The 19,616-nt window shown below is 45.7% G+C and overlaps 2 protein-coding genes across 3 annotated transcripts; both read left to right on the forward strand.

The window, feature by feature from the left end:
* The first annotated feature begins 2,696 nt into the window (after positions 1-2,696).
* On the forward strand, positions 2,697-8,728 carry LOC135587729 (probable protein phosphatase 2C 33). Of its 2 annotated transcripts, none has more exons than XM_065079454.1 (5): positions 2,697-3,499; positions 4,376-4,750; positions 4,898-5,015; positions 7,575-7,789; positions 7,963-8,728. In XM_065079454.1, the coding sequence occupies exons 1-5, from the start codon at positions 3,245-3,247 to the stop codon at positions 8,479-8,481; spliced, it is 1,482 nt and encodes a 493-aa protein (XP_064935526.1). In that variant the 5' UTR covers positions 2,697-3,244; the 3' UTR covers positions 8,482-8,728. The 2 variants fall into 2 exon arrangements, with proteins under 2 accessions (XP_064935526.1, XP_064935524.1); XM_065079452.1 differs by having other exon boundaries at positions 2,703-3,499; positions 7,566-7,789.
* A 5,266-nt stretch (positions 8,729-13,994) lies between these two features.
* On the forward strand, positions 13,995-15,254 carry LOC135680321 (uncharacterized; the record flags this gene model as incomplete). Its single annotated transcript, XM_065194201.1, has 2 exons — positions 13,995-14,374; positions 14,737-15,254. Coding segments are annotated over 2 exons (849 nt in total), but the record flags the coding sequence as incomplete, so codon positions are not given.
* Positions 15,255-19,616: the final 4,362 nt, after the last annotated feature.

Below are 19,616 nucleotides of genomic sequence, written 5' to 3' on the forward strand. Positions count from 1 at the left end.
TAAAAGTCTCTTCTATTGTAAGCCAAATGAAATCTTATGGTAAAAATCTAAAAAATCTACCTGTAATAGAAAATGTTTTATGAGTTTATCTCTAAAATTTGATATAATTTTTACTATTATAGAAGAAGCTAAAGATATATGCATAGTGTTTGTTGATAGGTTAATGAGCTCATTTTTTGTTCATAAATAAAAAATAAATAAATCTTCATATGAAATTTCAAAATATGCTCTTCAAATAAAGATAGATAAAAAGAATAACCAAAAGAAAAAAATTAGAAACTAGATCTCAATAGAGATATCAAATAGTAAAGGTCATAGATAATTTAACACTCGGGGTGGAGGACAAGACCAAATAAATGAGGGTCAAAGGATGTCATGACCCAGGTCTAATAGGATAATTAGTTTATCAACTTTATTTAGCCCAAATCATTGACCAAAATACTTAAACTGAAATTGATGGTAGTATACTCATCATACCCTTATAAGTCAATCTTAATTTTATTCACTTCTAACGTGAGACTAATTAGGATATTTCAATCTCTTCCACTCAAGAGCTGGATGTCTCTATTAAGGCCCTATATAGCTCAGATCAAAATTTAACATGATGTATGTGAGACATAGCCCAATGGTGGCTCCACGTTGTGACTAGTCCTTTAACTTCATCCATGGATAGTCCTTTCCTACTTAAGCTTGGGTAGCCCTTTCCTGCTTAAACTTCTATGCTTAAGACTCCTCACCATACTCAAATACTAGGTCGGCTCTAATACTAAATGTCATGACTCAGGTCTAATAGGTTAACTGGCCTATCAACTTCGTTTGACCCAAACTACTAATCAAAATGCTTAAGTTGAAGTTGATAGTAGTATACTCATTGGATCCTTATAAATCAATCTTAATCTTGTCTACTTCTGACATGGGACTAATCGAGGTATTTTAGATAAAGTAAGACGAGGAGACATTGAAGGTGGAGTGAGAGGAGGATGAAGCCAAAGAAGAGAGAAATGAAGAGAAAGTTAATGAGTGTAAGGAGGAGAGGATGGAGTGGGAGGAGGGGGAGGTGATGTTCGTAGATTGAGAGAAGGCAGAGGAGGAGAAGCTACTAGGAGGGGGAGGAAGCAATAGAGAGAAAAACTAATAAGGAGAGAGAGGAGGCAACAGATTGAGAGGAAGAGGTGGCGATAGAGGCGAAGTGAGAGGAGAAGGAGGTGGTGAAGATAATTCATTGGTTGGCGGAAGGGATTCGATCTAATTTGATCTAAAGGGATCCAACTCAAATTGACTTGATGTAAACTAAGTCACCTTCAATTCATGATTTAAGGGCACCAATTGGTTAAGAAAATGATTAAATTTTAAAATATAAAGGTATCTCATAGTAAAAAAAATAAATATAAGAAACTCATTATTATGGACTTTTCAAGTAAATTGCTCCTTCCTTATCCAACCTAATAAGAGTGGGAGAAGGAGTAGGAAGTAAGGGAGAGAGAAAAGAAAGAAAAAGTTAATTGGGTGAAGGAGAAGAAAGCTAATGAGGAGGAAGACGAGGTGAGGCGATAGAGTGGGAGGAGACAACTAGGAGACGGAAAGCTAATGAAAAGAGGAAGGTGATGACAGATTGGGTGGAGGAGGTGGTGGCGGAGTGGGGAGAGGAGGTGACGGAGATAGTTGATGGGTTGGTGGAAGGGATTCGACTTGATCCGATCCCTGATCCCAAGAAATCCAACTCAAAATCAATTTGACCCAGATTGAGTAATCTTGATTGGATCGAACGGATTCATATATAAGGGTGTCAACTAGTTAAGGGTATTATTAAAATTTTAAATAAAAATAATATTTTAAGATAATTTAATATAAAAAACTCATTATTATGAACTTTTTCTAGTAAATTGCTCCTTCCATATCTTTAATGTAGAGTCCATGTATCTTTACGGTAGAGTCTTAATTTAGCAATTAATTAAGCTGAATATTACCTCCATTTATTCAATTTAGGATAAGCTGTGAGGAAAATAATCATAATAATAGACATGCATAGGTTGTAAATAACCTTCAATTAAAAATTGACTCAATTACAATTGTCTTACCATCGTCTATAAAAAATAAAAAATTATAATTAAAAAATATAAATTATTTTTGGATAAATTTTTGAGAAAAACCCTTTTTTGATTTTTTTCCAAAATATCATTTTTCATATTTCTCAACCATGTCCATTTTGTTATATTTCCTAAAATATAAGACACAGCTACAACTCTTGCTTGATGGATCGATCCATAGGTGAATATAAGTTATATCAGAAATTTTCTATTTGATTGTTATTATTCCTCAATTATACTTAAGTAAAATTCTATTTATATATGAGGTTATTTTTATTAAGTTTGAGCTAAATTACTGTTTGATAAAGACATTAAAAATATTATAACTAATATTATGAATGATCGATTCAAATATCGATAAATACGGATACTATTTTGAAAATATAAAAGTGAATAATTTTAAGAAAAAGATATTTTTTCCAAAATTCGTCCATTATATTTCACTTATTTTATTTTTTATGGGATTAAATAGCTCATAAAAGAGAGAAAAAGAAAAAGGAGGAAATGAAACGAACAGTGCGGGGGCAGACGCCACGCCACGCCACGCATGGGAAAGGAAGAAGATCCGGTCAAACGCAAATGGCGTCCGGAAAAAGGACTCTCTCCTTTCCTTCAATTTTTCTGCCCACTCGTTAAAATGAAGATGGAGAACATGACATCCCGAAAACAAAGGCAAAACCATGTCTTTTTCCTGTTCCTCTTCCTCCTGCCGTCTTCGTCTGGAAATTCTACGCAGCCATACATGAGGATCCCTCCCCTTCCCTTTTTTTTTATTCTGCGTACTTTGTTGTTGTTGCTGTGATCTTTTGTGTGTTCTTGTTGGGATTCGCCTTGTAGATTTTGCTTCCCCTTTCCTTAGTCTGTTCCTCTTCGCCTTTTCCTTGATATTTCTGCTGGATCGAGGAAGAACAGTGAGGAATCGGGTTTCTGCACCGGAAGCAATCTGAATTGTTGGCCGTAGGCATCGTTGTTGAATATTCTTGGTCGGAATGGATCGACCCGTGTGTTTGTGATCCTTCGAAAGGTTTGTTAGGGAGAAGCGGAGGAGGAGGTGGAGCTGGGGGGAGGCCTCGACGGAGCCGACAAGAAGGGAGGAGGTCGGGTGCGGCTGCCTGGCTGGTCTGGAGTGCATATTGGGCGTGGTCAGGGCCCTCCGAATGGGGTCCTGCCTGTCGTCGGACGGGCAGAGCAGCTCCTCCAGCCCGTCGTCCCCCTCGTCGCCGGCGCTGGGGGCGAAGCGGCCTCGGAGGGGGCAACGGAAGAAGCCGGGGCCGCGGAGCCACTCTAAGAAAGAGGAGCATCTCCATCGGATCCCCGGGAGGATGTTCCTGAACGGGTCCAGCGGCGTCGCCTCGCTCTTCTCCCAGCAAGGCAGGAAGGGACCCAATCAGGACGCCATGATCGTTTGGGAGGTTCGAAACGCAATTTCTGCCATCTTTGATAGCTAAATCATTGCAAGAATATGTCAAGATCGTTGGGTTATGGATTTCTAGCTTGAACATGGTGAATTCTCTTTGATGTGATAACCATTTTGTCTTTTGTTGCGTGATCTTCTGATGCATTGTGTGTTTCTTGTTGATGTTAAGATGATCTTTTTCTTTTGCATCCACTCTTTCCTGATGCATCACAGTTATTCCATAATTCAAGCATGAAATTGACACCCTGCATGCCAGGCATAATTTCTTTCTACCGCTCTTTCAAAATTGCATTGGTTTCGTGTGATGTACTATGATGAACCTTCTCATTAGCATTGTTGTTATGATAAATTTATCTTTTGCAGCCTCTGATTTGGTAGTTCGAAATTTATCTTTTCTTCTGATTTTTATAAACTTTTGTTTATAGAATCTCATTGGAATAGAAAGTTTTTCGTATTAATCCAGCTCTGTATCTAAGATGTCCACTATGCTCAGTGTGATCTTGGCATGTTTGCTTTAAGTATTTAGTAGCTGCTTTAGGATATCCATCCTTTCGCCAGGATTATGATTGACATGATCAAGTTTCGAATATCTTAAGTACTTGTATCTGGAATTTTTAGATCCTACTAAATTCTTTGGGCTATGGCCAATTATTTCCTTAATTTTCAGTTTACTTTGAGGTTGAGAGAAGTGAACATGACATATTTCTTCCTGTCACACTCTGTTTCCCCAATATCTTATTTGAGTATGTTTTGCTTGTGAACTAATTTATTTCACTTTTGACATCGCCAACCATTTGGCATTGACTTCTTTCTATGGTAACTATAAAGTCACATCAGATTACTAACTCTGGATAAATTTTCTCTTGTTCAGAATTTTGGCTCTAGGAATGACACAGTATTTTGTGGAGTATTTGATGGCCATGGTCCACATGGCCATATGATTGCTAAGAGAGTCAGAGATGTTCTCCCATTAAAGCTAAATTCCAATTGGGAAGGTGAGGATTGTAGAGAAACCACTGTAAATAATTCAGGAAGCATCAATTCAGACACAAGTTCAACTGTTTCCCTCAAAGAGGAGAATCACACTTCCATTGATTTTGAAGAAAATGATGAGCATTCCCATATTTTAAGGACACTAAAAGATCCATTTCTGAAGGCTTTTAGAATCATGGATAAAGAACTGAGACAGCATTCTGATATAGATTGCTTTTACAGTGGGACAACAGCAGTCACTTTGGTCAAGCAGGTTAAATATTATTCATTAACATCTTATTATTCATATATTTTGTGAAGCAGATACATGTTGGTTATGAAGAGTGCTGCTTCTAATAAGTAACTATTTTAAATAATTGAGAAACAGTTTCGTGGAATTATTAGAACGTCTTGTTTGCAGGGTCAAGAACTTGTGATTGGAAATGTTGGAGACTCAAGAGCAGTACTTGGCACTAGAGATGAAAACAACTCTTTGATTGCAGTTCAATTGACTGTGGATCTTAAACCAAATCTTCCAAGTACGTTTGCCATCTCTTTTATTTTTCTTGATACATTTGAGTGCACATGTAGCTGTTCATTTTTGCTGTCATGTCAGGTATATCTAGTATGATTATGTATCCGATCTGCTCTTTATCTCATTGCGAGTAAACAGAAGCCTCTTATTTGGGTAGGGATTAATTTAACCGTGTGAAGAAAATTATCAATGTCCATTATTTATATGCTTGACCTTTCTACATTGTGGCATATACCAAATATCACTATTAAATCCAGTTCATCTGTTTTATTTTGGTCAAACTAGTATGATTTGCCTACTGCACAACAGATTTTACTCCCTTGCTCGGACACTGCTGGGTCTTGTGTGCAAATTTCGTTTAAGATTTCTGGTACACTTTCTTGTCTCATCAGAATTTGAAAGCATGTATACAGAGGACAACTTAGATCCTGTGCAATGGAAGGGAATTCTTCCTAGTAAAAAACTGTTTGCAGTTTCTAATTCTTTTTAATCTATCTTAATCTCCAAAATTCCCATCAAAACAATTGTTTTCCAATTTTCATGATTTATTGATTATTTCTTTACATACTTGCAACCAAGATGATCAACCTAAACATTCAAATATATTTTATTTTTTTGGATCAGTTATTTGGCTATTTTTCTATGAAGGGTATGTTATACTTGATGAAGTTAAGGTTTTGTCTTTTGAACTTGCTGACCAAGATTGTTTCTAATTTAGACGCACTGATATATGGTGTATTGATACATTAGCCTCACATACTTTCTGGATAACAGTCACCTTAAAAATAATAAGAAATATCATTGCGGAGAGACACAAAATTCCTGTTGCATGTCAAGGAAAGCTGATGCAGATCAAGGGTTAGTGTGCATTATATTTTAAGATGACACGATTCTCTTTATAAGTATTTCTTAGTATATAAAGGGACTTTGTAGTTTGTACAGCCTGCAGTCTGGTCTAATGATGGTGGTTTCATGGGGAACACTATGATGATGTTTTTGCTCTCTATGTCACTCAAAAATTAGGTTATAACAGTTCTGTGATTTCAGATTAAATATGAAGTTTCAGCTTTAGAGGCTTCAAAACTTAGAAATGATGACAACAACAAACAAATGAATGAGTTTCTTTGTATTCTCTAATTGTCCTAAGCTACTTGTATAAAGAGCCATTAACCTTAAGCTGAAACAGCAAAATGTACTTCTCTCAACTCTGAAGTTTACAACTGCAGATTAATGAAAAGGAGATCTATAATCACATGTTTGTCCTCTTTTGAATTTTGAATTTTATCATTTCATGATATATGGCTTTATGCATTCATTTAAGGTTTCTTTTTGCTTGCATACAATGAAAATTGAAGTAAATGATTTCATTGACCATAAATAAATGTCTAATCTATAAAACCATTATTGACTTTCTATGAGAAATACTCAAGGTTTGCATTGTATACTGTGCCATATTAGGCTCATATCTGACATGTTCAGTTATTGTAAGCAAATATTTAAATCTAGGTCTGATTCCAGCTATGGTAATGGTCAGACTGGGACAATATTGGTATACCAGGCGGTATACAATCCAAACCAACCAGTATCACCGGGAAAATAATAAAAAATGTACTGATTGGCACTAACCTATCTGGTCCAGTACAGGTCTTTGATTGCATCAGTACATTGCTGTCAACCAGATTGGTAAATATCAGTCTTTAACTGGGTCAGTAAATATCAGTTCTTGATCAGATTGGTAAATATTGATCAGTACCGACTGGTAAAATATGAGTCTGTACTGGCCAGTACAACCAAACTTTGATTCCTTGATTGCAAAGATCTCTATGATGGTCCAGACACCATAATGAGACCAGGTCCCTCAAGTCAAGGTTGCAAATCAAATGACCCAGAACCAATATCACATCATAAAGCTTTCAAGCTGAATCTTTTTTTGACAGAACGGGTCTAGTTTTTTGCTAAAACTTTGGCACGTTCACGACGTTAAGATATATTACCTTGATACCTTGTTCTTAGTTGCCCATGTCTGTTTTTATTTCCCAATTTATCTAGTAATCTAAAGAATATAACCTGTCTTTAGGATACCAAAAACTGCTAGTAGTTTGTGGAAATCATATGAAAAACCACAATGTCGAGGTACTTTCCTCTTTGCATAGTGTTGGTTCTATGATCTCTCACATGGTTCTCTTTATCTTTAACTCTCTGTTTGAACATTCTCTTCAATGAATTCTGTTGTTATGGCTTCAGCATTCCTTCTCATCTTGCTTTAAACAGAAGCATCGGGCAACTTCCTAATGATTATAACACTACTGCTTCTGTTGGGTTAAGGTTGTCCTTATGCTTTTGTCATCTATATTCAATAGAGTTGGAAGATGTCCTGGGTAGGAGCTAGCTAATCATCCTGCCTGTTTTTAAATATATGAGCCTTTAATTTTAGTTAAGGTAGCCTTTGAAGTTCGTGCATTGCTGGATGCTTTATGTAATTAATTGTTGACTACAAATTCCTTAAAAGTTTTTAGTAAAAATTTCGAAACAATGTCATTAATTGCTTTTACAGGGGAAGCAGAACGAATAAGGCAGTGCAAGGGCAGAGTTTTTGCTCTCCGGGATGAGCCTGATGTGGCTCGAGTTTGGCTGCCTAACAGTGATACCCCTGGCTTGGCAATGGCTCGAGCTCTTGGGGATTTTTGCTTAAAGGATTATGGCTTGATCTCTGTACCTGAGATTTCATATTGGCACATCACAGAAAGAGATGAATTCATTATCATGGCCACTGATGGGGTAAGAAACAGATATTGTTTCATTTATGTTCCTAGATCCTGCAAATTTCCTTGACTTGTTAGTCTCAATGATATCTTTATTGTTTTGGAAATACATGTCAAGGATACTGTTGAGTATTTCAGAGTTCTATTTTGAAGTTAATTCCCTGAACTCTGCTACTTAAACTATGACAGGTCTGGGATGTGCTTTCCAACGAAGAAGTGGTAGACATTGTCGCTTCTGCTCCAGCTAGATCCTCGGCTGCTCATTTACTTGTTGAGTCAGCTGTCAAGGCCTGGAGGTTCAAGTTCCCAACTTCCCGAGTTGACGACTGTGCTGTAGTCTGCCTCTTCCTTGATTTAGATGCACCTAACATTTCCTCCGATCTCACATCCAATGAAGTTGATTCACCAAATGCCGCTGGGGTTGGCAGCGACGAGCAAGCGCCTTCCGGTCCAACTTCTTTGGACCGTCTCGGCACAATCCGCTCTAGCACTGCATTCCCATGTGATGCAATCGAAGAATCTCCAGGACAGCAGTTCTCTGGAACTCATACCCAAGAAGGATCCTCCATTGACAATATCACCTCGATGCAAGGCAATGGTTGGTCTGTTCAACAGGGCGTCTCTCGAGTGGATACTCTGTTGTCATTGCCAAGGTTTGTTTCAGGGAGTAAACAGCCAACCAATACCAAGGCTCAGAAAAGAGCATGACAGGTGGAGAATATATGCAAAGAATGCAGTCCTCGCAATTGTTTTCGTGAGAAAACCGCTCCGACCTTTTAGTGTGGCCAGGTGTTCTCTCTCTCTCTCTCTCTCTCTCTCTCTCTCTGTAACACCAATATGTTAGCATGAGAAGGATTGCGGCCTCTTCTTTTCTCAATCCCGATTTAGTTATGATTTGTTGTAATTTATGTGTTACAATTATTTTGTGGCTATTCTATCATTTGAAAGCCCTCAATCTACGAATTGTTACTTGTGGTTTAAAAACATCTTTAGGAAAAAGTAAACTATTTTCCTGAAAACATATTTAGAAATTTCCATTATGAAGCTGTTGATATGATCTCCAAATTTGATGCACGACTGGTAAAAGCTAAGCCGTCTCTTTTCATTTACTGTCATTAACTAATTGAATCGACGGCTGGGATTTGAACATGAGACCACAATTTCACCGTTGCTTCTATGTCAAGAATGACGTGTGTTTCGTTACCGTAGCTTTCATCACAGGGCTACGGCACGTGTAAAAGTAACGAGGGGATCGTAACGTTAGGGTTTTTGGCTATATATATGTGTACGAGAGAGGGAGGGAAAAGGTCGCGGCGGCAAGTGGTGAAGGGGAAAGCGACGCGCTGATAGCTACCGCTCGGCCGAAATGGGTAAAGATCGGAAACCTTAGAAGGGAGATCCATCCCTCCTTCGTGATTTGTGACCTTCTACTCGTCGCTAACGCAGGTATCTCTTCTGATATGAACAAAAATGGCAGTGTGACACACCATCCCCCTGAGCAACACACTGCCCGAGACTCGCCATATCCTGCAGCAGCTCGGCCTCCCACGCAACCAAAGATACAGCTACATCAGGTAACATCAAACCTCCTCTATAAATACTCCCGAGCCCTTGGCAAAGAGGGGGAGGACACACTCAACACACCACACGGAGGTTTCTTCTCCTCCTAAACCCCCCCACATCTTTCGCTAACTTGATCGTCGGAGGGGTCGGGCCGAGCTCCCGGCCCGACCTGTGTGCAGGTGCGAGACGGTGTCGCCTCTTCCCGGCGCTGCGACGGAGCTTCTTCCCGACCCGACCCACCGACCCGACCTCCCGACCCGAACCACCGAGCTCGGCCGCCGGGAGACCCCGAGGAGCATCCCCAGGAAGATCCCCGTCATCCGGACCCGAACCAAGCCGCGACGGCCCCCGAGGCCACGGCTAAAAAAGTTACTTACCGTAACAGAATGGCGCTAGAAGGAGGGCCCGAAATGATGGTACGTTAGCTTTCTCCTTGGTTGCTCCACTGCAGCCGACCTGCACCACAGCGACTTCTGGGATCGGTCTCGGCTTCTCGGCCCCGCGCGCCTCGGCCCCTCGGCCCCACGCGCGTGGCCAGCCCGCGCGTCTCGGCCACTCGGCCCCACGCGCGCGGCCAGCCCGCGCGCCTCGGCCCCTCGGTCCCACGCGCGCGACCAGCCCGCGCGCCTGGGCCCCTCGGTCCCACGCGCGCCTCACGCGCGGCCAACCCGCGCGCCTCACGCGCGGCCAAACCGCCCGCGTCCCACGCGCGCGGCCAAACCGCCCGCGTCTCATGCGCGCGGCCAGCCCGACCGCGCCGAGCGTCTCGGCCACTCGGCCCCACGCGCGCGGCCATCCCGCGCGCCTCGGCTCCTCGGTCCCACGCGCGTGACCAGCCTGCCCGCGCCGAACACCTCGGCCACAACCTACCCGAGACCTCCTCGGCCATGGCATGCCCGAGAGCTCCTCGGCCACAGCCTACCCGAGACCTCCTCGGCCACGGCTTGCCCGAGACTTCCTCTACGTGGCCTAAGTAGCTCCTCGGCCATAGCATGCCCGAGAGCTCCTCGGCCACAGCCTACCCGAGACCTCCTCGGCCATGGCTTGCCCGAGACTTCCTCTATGCATGCACAAGTAGCTCCTCGGCCACAGCATGCATAAGGAGAGATATGGCGTCGCTTGAGAGACTTGGCCCATGCGCAGCCAGCACGCAGCCTCGCTGCCTCGGCCACTCGGCCTCATGCAACATGCTGTCACGCTGCCTTGCTGAGTGGCCTCGTACGCAGCCAGCACGTAGCCTTGCTGCCTCGCTGCCTCGGCTACTCGGCCTCGTGCGCAGCCAGCAAGCAGCCTCGCTGGCTCGGCCACTCGGCCTCATGCGCGGCAAACACGCTGCCTTGCTGCCTCGCTGCCTCGGCCGCACGGCCTCATGCGCAGCCAACATGCTGCCTCGCTGCCTCGGCCACAAGCGCCTCGACCCCTTGGTCCCACGCGCGCGACCAGCCTGCCCGCGCCGAACACCTCGGCCACAGCCTACCCGAGACCTCCTCGGCCATGGCATGCCCGAGAGCTCCTCGGCCACAGCCTACCCGAGACCCCCTCGGCCACGGCTTGCCCGAGACTTCCTCTACGCGGCCTAAGTAGCTCCTCGGCCACGGCTTGCCCGAGACTTCCTCTATGCATGCACAAGTAGCTCCTCGGCCACAGCATGCATAAGGAGAGATATGGCGTCGCCTGAGAGACTTGGCTCATGCGCAGTCAGCACGCTGCCTCGGCCACTCGGCCTCATGCGCAGCCAACACGCTGCCTTGCTGCCTCGGCCACTCGGCCTCGTGCGCAGCCAGCACGCAGCCTCGCTGCCTCGGCCACTCAGCCTCATGTGCAGCCAACACGCTGCCTCGCAGCCTCGGCCACTCGGCCTCATGCGCAGCCAACACGCTGCCTCGCTGCCTCGGCCCCTCGGCCTCGTTCGCAGCCAGCAAGCAGCCTCGCTGCCTCGGCCACTCGGCCTCGTGCGCGGCTAGCACGCAGCCTCGCTGCCTCGGCCACTCGGCCTCATGCGCAGCCAGCACGCAGCCTCGCTGCCTCGGCCACTCGGCCTCATGCGCAGCCAACACGCTGCCTCGCTGCCTCGGCCACTCGGCCCCGTACGCAGCCAGCACGTAGCCTCGCCGCCTCGCTGCCTCGGCCACTCAGCCTCATGTGCAGCCAACACGCTGCCTCGCAGCCTCGGCCACTCGGCCTCATGCGCAGCCAACACGCTGCCTCGCTGCCTCGGCCCCTCGGCCTCGTTCGCAGCCAGCAAGCAGCCTCGCTGCCTCGGCCACTCGGCCTCGTGCGCGGCTAGCACGCAGCCTCGCTGCCTCGGCCACTCGGCCTCATGCGCAGCCAACACGCTGCCTCGCTGCCTCGGCCACTCGGCCTCGTGCGCAGCCAGCACGCAGCCTCGCTGCCTCGGCCACTCGGCCTCATGTGCAGCCAACACGCTGCCTCGCTGCCTCGGCCACTCGGCCCCGTACGCAGCCAGCACGTAGCCTCGCCGCCTCGCTGCCTCGGCCCCTCGGCCTCGTTCGCAGCCAGCGAGCAGTCTCGCAGCCTCGGCCACTCGGCCTCATGCGCAGCAAGCACTACGCTACCTCGGCCACTCGGCCTCATGCGCAGCCAGCACGTTGCCTCGGCCGCTCGGCCTCATGCGCAGCCAACACGCTGCACGCTGCCTCGGCCACTCGGCCTCATGCGCAGCAAGCAGCGCGCTGCCTCGCCTCCTCGGCCTCATGCGCAGCCAACACGCTGCCTCGGCCACTCGGCCTCATGCGCAGCCAACACGCTGCACGCTGCCTCGGCCTCATGCGCAGCAAATAGCACGCTGCCTTTCTGCCTCGCTGCCTTGGTCACTCGGCCTCATGCGCAGCAAGTAGCACGTTGCCTAGCAGCCTCGCAGCCTCGGCTCCTCGGCCTCATGCGCAGCAAGCAGCACGCTGCCTCGGCCCCTCGGCCCCGTGTGCAGCCAGCACGCTGCCTCGGCCACTCGGCCTCATGCGCAGCAAGCAGCCCACTACCTCGGTCGCAGCCTGCCTGCACCGAGCACCTCGGCAACCCTCTGCCGAAATCCCACCTCAGCGCGGCCTGCCCACCTGAGTGGTGTCCCTCGGTCGCAGCCTGCCTGCACCGAGCACCTCGGCCAATCACTGCCGAGATCTACCTCGGCGCGGCCTGTCCGCCTCTATCGTGTACCTCGGCTGCATGGTGCCCGAGTCCACGTCCTCGCGTCCTGCCCGCCTGCGTTGTGCTACTCGGCCGCATGGCCCTTGCGACCACGCCTGCGCGGTCTGCCCGCCAGCGTCGTGCTCCTCGGTCGCGTAATGCCCGAGACCACACCTGCGCCGCCAGCCGCCTGCGTCGTGCTCCTTGGCTCCATGTTCCCGAGACAGACCAGTGCCGCCAGTGCGCCCGCGTCGTGCCCCTCGGATCCATAAACCCCGAGACACGCCTGCACGGCCAGCCTGCCCGCGCCGAACTCCTCGGCCATATCCACTACCTTGCCCACCTGGGTTACATCCCTCGGCCGCAGCCTGCCTGCGTCGAGTGCCTCGGCTCCATGCTTGCCGAGGCCACCACCTCGGTTGCGTAATGCCCGAGGCCGCCACCTCGGTCGCTTAATGCTCGAGGACACCCCCTTTGGCTCCGTACCACCCGAGACCACACCTGCGCGGTCACCCCGCCTGCGTCGTGCTCCTCGGCTCTTCGGCTTTACGCCACCCGAGACCACGCCTGCGTGGCCTGCCCGCCTGCGTCGTGCTCCTCAGCTCTTCGGCTTTACGCCACCCGAGACCACGCCTGCGCGGCCTGCCCGCCTGCGTCATGCTCCTCGGCTCTCCGGCTTTACGCCACCCGAGACCACGCCTGCGCGGCCTGCCCGCCTGCGCCGTGCTCCTCGGCTCTTCGACTTTACGCCACCCGAGACCATGCCTGCGCAGCCTGCCCGCCTGCGTCGTGCTTCTCGGCTCTCCGGCTTTACGCCACCCGAGACCACGCCTGCGCGGCCTGCCCGCCTGCGCCGTGCTCCTCGGCTCTTCGGCTTTACGCCACCCGAGACCACGCCTGCGCGGCCTGCCCGCCTGCGTCGTGCTCCTCGGCTCTTCGGCTTTACGCCACCCGAGACCACGCCTGCGCGGCCTGCCCGCCTGCGTCGTGCTCCTCGGCTCTTCGGCTTTACGCCACCCAGCTCGCCTGCGCAGTGCTCCTCGGCCCTCATCGGCTCCATTTCTCCCGAGTACAACTCTACTGGACTTCTTGACTGAATTGCGCACCTCGGCCTCGTGCTGCTCGAGACGCGTTCGCGCGACCGATCCATCTGCGTCATGCCCCTCGGATCCGCAGGAACAGCCGACTTGAAGTAAGAAGCCATGCATCGGACTCCCTGCATGCAAAAACCGACGCATAGCTCCTTTCGGGGGGGGGCATATGATATGGACAAAAATGGCAGTGTGACACACCATCCCCCTGAGCAACACACTGCCCGAGACTCGCCATACCCTGCAGCAGCTCGGCCTCCCACGCAACCAAAGGTACAGTCCTGCCCTGCAGACAGCTACATCAGGTAACATCAAACCTCCTCTATAAATACTCCCGAGCCCTTGGCAAAGAGGGGGAGGACACACTCAACACACCACACGGAGGTTTCTTCTCCTCCTAAACCCCCCCACATCTTTCGCTAACTTGATCGTCGGAGGGGTCGGGCCGAGCTCCCGGCCCGACCTGTGTGCAGGTGCGAGACGGTGTCGCCTCTTCCCGGCGCTGCGGCGGAGCTTCTTCCCGACCCGACCCACCGACCCGACCCACCGACCCGACCTCCCGACCCGAACCACCGAGCTCGGCCGCCGGGAGACCCCGAGGAGCATCCCCAGGAAGATCTCCGTCATCCGGACCCGAACCAAGCCGCGACGGCCCCCGAGGCCACGGCTAAAAAAGTTACTTACCGTAACATCTTCCATGTTGCTCTTCTTCTTCTGCTTGCGCTCGCAGGTATCTCACGGGACTCCATGCACAAGAAGCGCGCCACTGGAGGCAAGAAGAAGGCCTGGAGGAAGAAGAGAAAGTGAGATGCGTCTACCGCTTCGGGAACTCTTTTTCTTTGATGCCCTCCTTCCCTCAACCGATTGTTTTGCTCTACTGGTTAAACCCTAGATCGCCGCATGTCTCATCTTTATGCTAAGTTATCGGATGCAAGTCTCCTTGTAGCATGGTTGTCCTTGCACCGATTCGATTTCTCAAAGTCTCTGACGAAAGGATTGGATTTTGACGTTTATAATCGTTGGAGTTTTCCCCTCCATTAAATTAGTTTGGTTCTGTACTTCATCTTTTGGTATTAGTGTCTCTACTTCCGTTGTTGTTATCGCACCCTAGTGGTCCATTAAATGGCAATATTATCTTCGTTTTTCAATTGTTTTTCTTTGAAAGGTATGAGTTGGGAAGGCAGCCAGCAAACACAAAACTTTCAAGCAACAAGACAGTGAGGAGGGTTCGAGTTCGAGGAGGCAATGTAAAGTGGAGGGCCCTTCGGTTGGATTCTGGGAACTATTCATGGGGAAGTGAAGCTGTGACTCGCAAGACCCGTGTCCTCGATGTGGTCTATAATGCTTCAAACAACGAGCTTGTGAGAACACAGACCCTTGTGAAGAGTGCCATTGTGCAGGTTGATGCTGCTCCCTTCAAACAGTGGTACTTCCAGCATTATGGCATCGAGATTGGTAGGAAGAAGAAGGCTCCAACGGCTTCCAAGAAAGAGGCAGCAGAGGTAGCTGTACTTGTTCTTTTAATGTACTCGTTGCTTTTATATCCAATAATGCTCATAGCACATTTGCTCTTATGCTTTTTTACCCTGAATTCCAATAGGCTGGTCAGCTTTTATGCAGACAATCTGTTTTAGATGTCTGGAAACTCATTTTATGACATGAAGGATTAGACTTTTTTGTTCATCATCAGAAATTTGGAATATGTTGCCACGATTTGTTGGGGACCGAGAGAAGAACTTGAAACCAAAAGATTTTTAAAGATCAATAATAAAAAATATATCAGAAAGTTAAAGTAAGATTAACATGGCTTGAAAATTCTCTACCTATGTCTACATAAAAAAATAAAATTTTAATCATGTGTGATCAATTACAAGATTCATGAGCTATCCCCATTCAAGTATAATCTCCTTGTATACCCTCTTATATAAATTTGATGAATTTACATCTTTCTCTCATCTTTTTAGAAATCCTAAAGAATATCCTTTCTAAACACCTTATCGAGAAATCCCTTCTCTCACCTCTATAGAAACCCTAAAGAGTACCCAAAGAATTTGTCACTTCATGTTCTCTCACATGAAAACCTAGAGATAATAGGATTTTTATAGAAGAATCAAAATTTAATTCCCAGGTCTTCTTTCATAAGGATCTTTTCTCGTATAATAAAATTTTGTCTACCAAGGATATTGGCTTCGGGAATCTCAAAATACTTGTCAATCCCAATAAATTTCTGTTCACTTTTGTGTAGCTTGAAGAGAAAATATTTTTGCTTTATGCTCCTTTCAATCTTTGTCGCTCATGCTTATTGAATTTTTGAGCATTTAGATCTTTTGGATTTTGATGTCACTTTGTTCGAAAAAGAGAGATGCTTTGAATCTGTAGAGGTGACAAGCATCATGTTGTTTTCCTCTTTATGTGAATCAAACATTATATAGTTTTAACACCAAATATGAGATAGTAGATAATTTTTCAGTGCACAGGCCAATCAAATAAGTGATAAAGTAATAAACGAACTACAAGATAAGATTTACATGGTTCTTTTGTTTTCGTTGAAGTGTTTTCCACATAAATTTTGTCTTGTAGTTTGCTTATTACTTTGTTACGTATTTGATTGGCTTGTGCACTGTTAAATTGCCTACAATAAAATATTTGGTGCTAAAATTATATACTTTTTTATTCACATAAAAAGGGAAAAAGAGACCCTAGTGTTTGCCACTTCAACAGATTCAGGACATCACTTTTTTCCCAACATATTGACTAACTCATCCAAGATGCATTGCTTGACATTTACTTGGTTAGATGGTTTTCCTCTATGTACATTCTAGTCAATTGGATGTTGTGATGCATTTTCTTGGTTTGTTGATTTGTTCATACGTATCAAGTTAACTGTAAAAGACATCTCAATGTACAAATCCTGCAGGTTAGCTGTTGGAATGGTTTGGTTGTTTGGATTAGCCATGACTATAGTAGAATTTTTCTAGTTCTCATAGTAATGAGTTTAATAATTAAGAATGTAAAATGTTGAGCGTCTATATTGAAGAAAGAAAACAAATCATGAAAGAAAACAAATCATGAAATTAAGTCATTATTTTGTTGTATTTGTCAGTGAATTAGTGCTTATTCCATGGTGTTATACAAACTTTAGAAGCTAAAAGGTGGTTAAGTGTGATTAAGACTAATTCAGATCTTGATCCTATATAGTTGATCCAGTCAATATCAATTGTGTAGTCGCTGGATAATCCAGATCCTGATTTTGGTTTTTAGATCTATGCTATCTTTTTTGTTCTACCAAATCATATGTTCTAATGCCTTATGCTAAGTCCTTTAGTTCTGTATTGTGGATCTATAATATGTTCGCCCTTTCTTCTGGTAGTTTTCCATGTCAAATCTTTTGACAATGGTTTCTATGTACCTGGACTGGGACAAGCCAAGCATCCTCTTAGATCTATCTCTATAGATTCTAATCCCCAAGATATAGGATGCTTCCCCTAAGTCCTTTACGGAGAAGTGTCTAGATAACCAAGTCTTTACTATGGATAGCATTCTTACGTCATTCCCAATGATGAGGATGTCATCCACATATAACATCAAAAAGGTGATAGCGCTCCCACTTACCTTCCTGTACACACAAGGCTTATCTTCGTTCTTAACGAAGTCATAAGATCTAATTGACTCATCAAATCTTATGTTCCAACTTCGGGAAGCTTGCTTTAGTCCATAAATGGATCTAAGCAACCTACACACTTTATCTGGGCAGTTCTTGGACACGAATCCCTCAGGTTGCATCATATACACCTCCTCCTCGAGGTTCCCATTGAGGAATGCGATTTTTACATCCATCTGCCAGATCTCATAATCATAGTGTGCTGCAATAGCCAATAGAATTCTGATGAATTTTAGCATTGCTACGGGTGAGAAGGTTTCGTCGTAGTCAACACCTTGCCTTTGACGATACCCCTTAGCCACTAGCCTTGCTTTATAGGTCTCTACCTTTCCATCTACTTCGATCTTTTTATTAAAGATCCATTTGCAACCGATGGGTACAATACCTTCGGGCGCATCATCTAGGTTTCAAACCTTATTGGAGTACATAGAATCCATCTCAGAATTCATGGCTTCTTACCACTTCCCGGAGTCTATTCTCATAATAGCCTCCTCGTAGGTCTGAGGATCAATATCTTCAGCATCCTCTCCTCTAATATGTCCCACATATCTCTCAGGAGGATGAGATACTCTATCAGACCTGCATAAAGTTGAAACTTGTGTATTAGGTACCTGAACAGACTCGGGCTGTAGAGTGGTGCTTGAGCTTGGTTCTCTAACTTCGCTCAACTCTATCATTCTCCCACTGTCTCCGCCAAGAATGTGTTCCTTCTCAAGGAACACTGCTCTCTTAGCTACAAAGACCTTTTGGTCCTCGAGATGATAGAAATAATACCCACAAGTTTCCTTGGGGTATCCCACAAATATGCATCGCTCTGTCATTGATTCTAACTTATCGGGGTTGTGTCTTTTAACGTGGGCAGGGCAGCCCCAAATCTTAACAACCTTAATATCAGGCTTCTTCCCTTTCCATATCTCATATGGTGTAGACACTACCGACTTAGTTGGAACTCTGTTCAGAAGGTAAGCTGCGGTTTCTAAGGCATATCCCCAGAATGAGATGGGTAGGTCAGCGAAACTCATCATGGACCGTACCATATCTAATAACATACGATTTCTCCTTTCAGAGACACCATTGAGCTGAGGTGTGTAAGGAGGTGTCCATTGGGATAATATCCCATGGTCCTTGAGGTACTGAGTAAACTCTGTACTTAAGTACTCACCTCCTCGATCTGATCGAAGAGTTTTGATACTTTTTCCAGTCTGGTTCTCCACCTCATTCTTATACTCTCTGAATTTCTCAAAGGCCTCGGACTTGTACTTCATTAAGTACACATATCCATACCTTGAGAAATCATCAGTAAATGTAATGAAGTAGGAGTAACCTCCAATGGCATGAGTTGACATGGGTCCACATACATCACTATGTATGAGTTCCAATTCCACTAAATGGAGAGTTGGTCAATTTTCCACGAATGCAAGGCTCACAAGTTGCATAAGACATATAGTCGAATGGATCTAGATATCCATCATTTAGCAACTTTTGAATCCTTCTTTCATGGATGTGACCTAGCCTACAATGCCATAGGTATGCACTGTTCAACTCATCTCGTTTCCTTTTGGACACATTTACATTCATGATATGTAGAGTGGTGTCTAACATAAATAAACCATTATGCAATGTTCCTTTCGTGATGATCTTATCATCTAATAATATCAAACAACCATTGTTCTCAAAAACAAATTTATATCCACTAACTGTTAAACATGAAATGGAGATAATGTTTTTGATAATAGAAGGAACAAAATAACATGCATCTAATGCAATAAAAGCTCCACTAGGCAGATGTAGGACGACCTCGCCAACAGCTAATACAACAACTTTTGCTCCATTACCCATCTTGAGGTCCATCTCGCCTCTCTCTAGTCTCCTAGGCCTTGCTAGAACCTGCAACAAATTGCATATATGATAAGCACTACCGGTATCCAATACCCATGTGTTATCATAAGAGTCTGACAAATGGAGACTGATCATGAATGTACCTGAAGCTTCATCAAGCTTTTGTTTCGCCCTTTCTGCAAGGTACTCTTTGTAGTTCCTTTTCCAGTGCCCATCTTTACCATAGTGGAAGCATTGGCCTTTGTCCTTTACTAGGTCTTTCTTAGCAACTTTTGCTTTACCTGGTCTGCCCTTGCCCTTTCCCTTCTTAAGGGACCTTTCTGCTTTCCTTTTCTTTCTGGTCTCACTAGTGTAGAGAACTGGCTTCTCTTTCTTAATAGTACTCTCTACCTCCCTCAACATATTGAGGAGCTCTGGGAGAGTCACCTCAAGCTTGTTCATATTAAAATTCATTATGAACTGTGAAAAGGAATCTGGTAGGGATTGAAGCACAATGTCCACACACAAGTTATCCTCTAGGACCATTCCTAGACCTGTGAGTTTCT

This window comes from Musa acuminata, chromosome BXJ1-8 (genome assembly GCF_036884655.1).
Source record: "Musa acuminata AAA Group cultivar baxijiao chromosome BXJ1-8, Cavendish_Baxijiao_AAA, whole genome shotgun sequence".
In the NCBI taxonomy this organism is placed as follows: domain Eukaryota; kingdom Viridiplantae; phylum Streptophyta; class Magnoliopsida; order Zingiberales; family Musaceae; genus Musa; species Musa acuminata.

What these genes read in the sequence shown, in the direction of transcription:
- LOC135587729 (XM_065079452.1), top strand. Translation starts at nt 3,245, where the DNA reads ATGGGGTCCTGCCTGTCGTCGGACGGGCAGAGCAGCTCCTCCAGCCCG. An exon ending in ACGCCATGATCGTTTGGGAG is followed by an intron (nt 3,500 to 4,375) that starts GTTCGAAACGCA and finishes TCTCTTGTTCAG; the next exon opens with AATTTTGGCTCTAGGAATGA. An exon ending in TTATCATGGCCACTGATGGG is followed by an intron (nt 7,790 to 7,962) that starts GTAAGAAACAGA and finishes AAACTATGACAG; the next exon opens with GTCTGGGATGTGCTTTCCAA.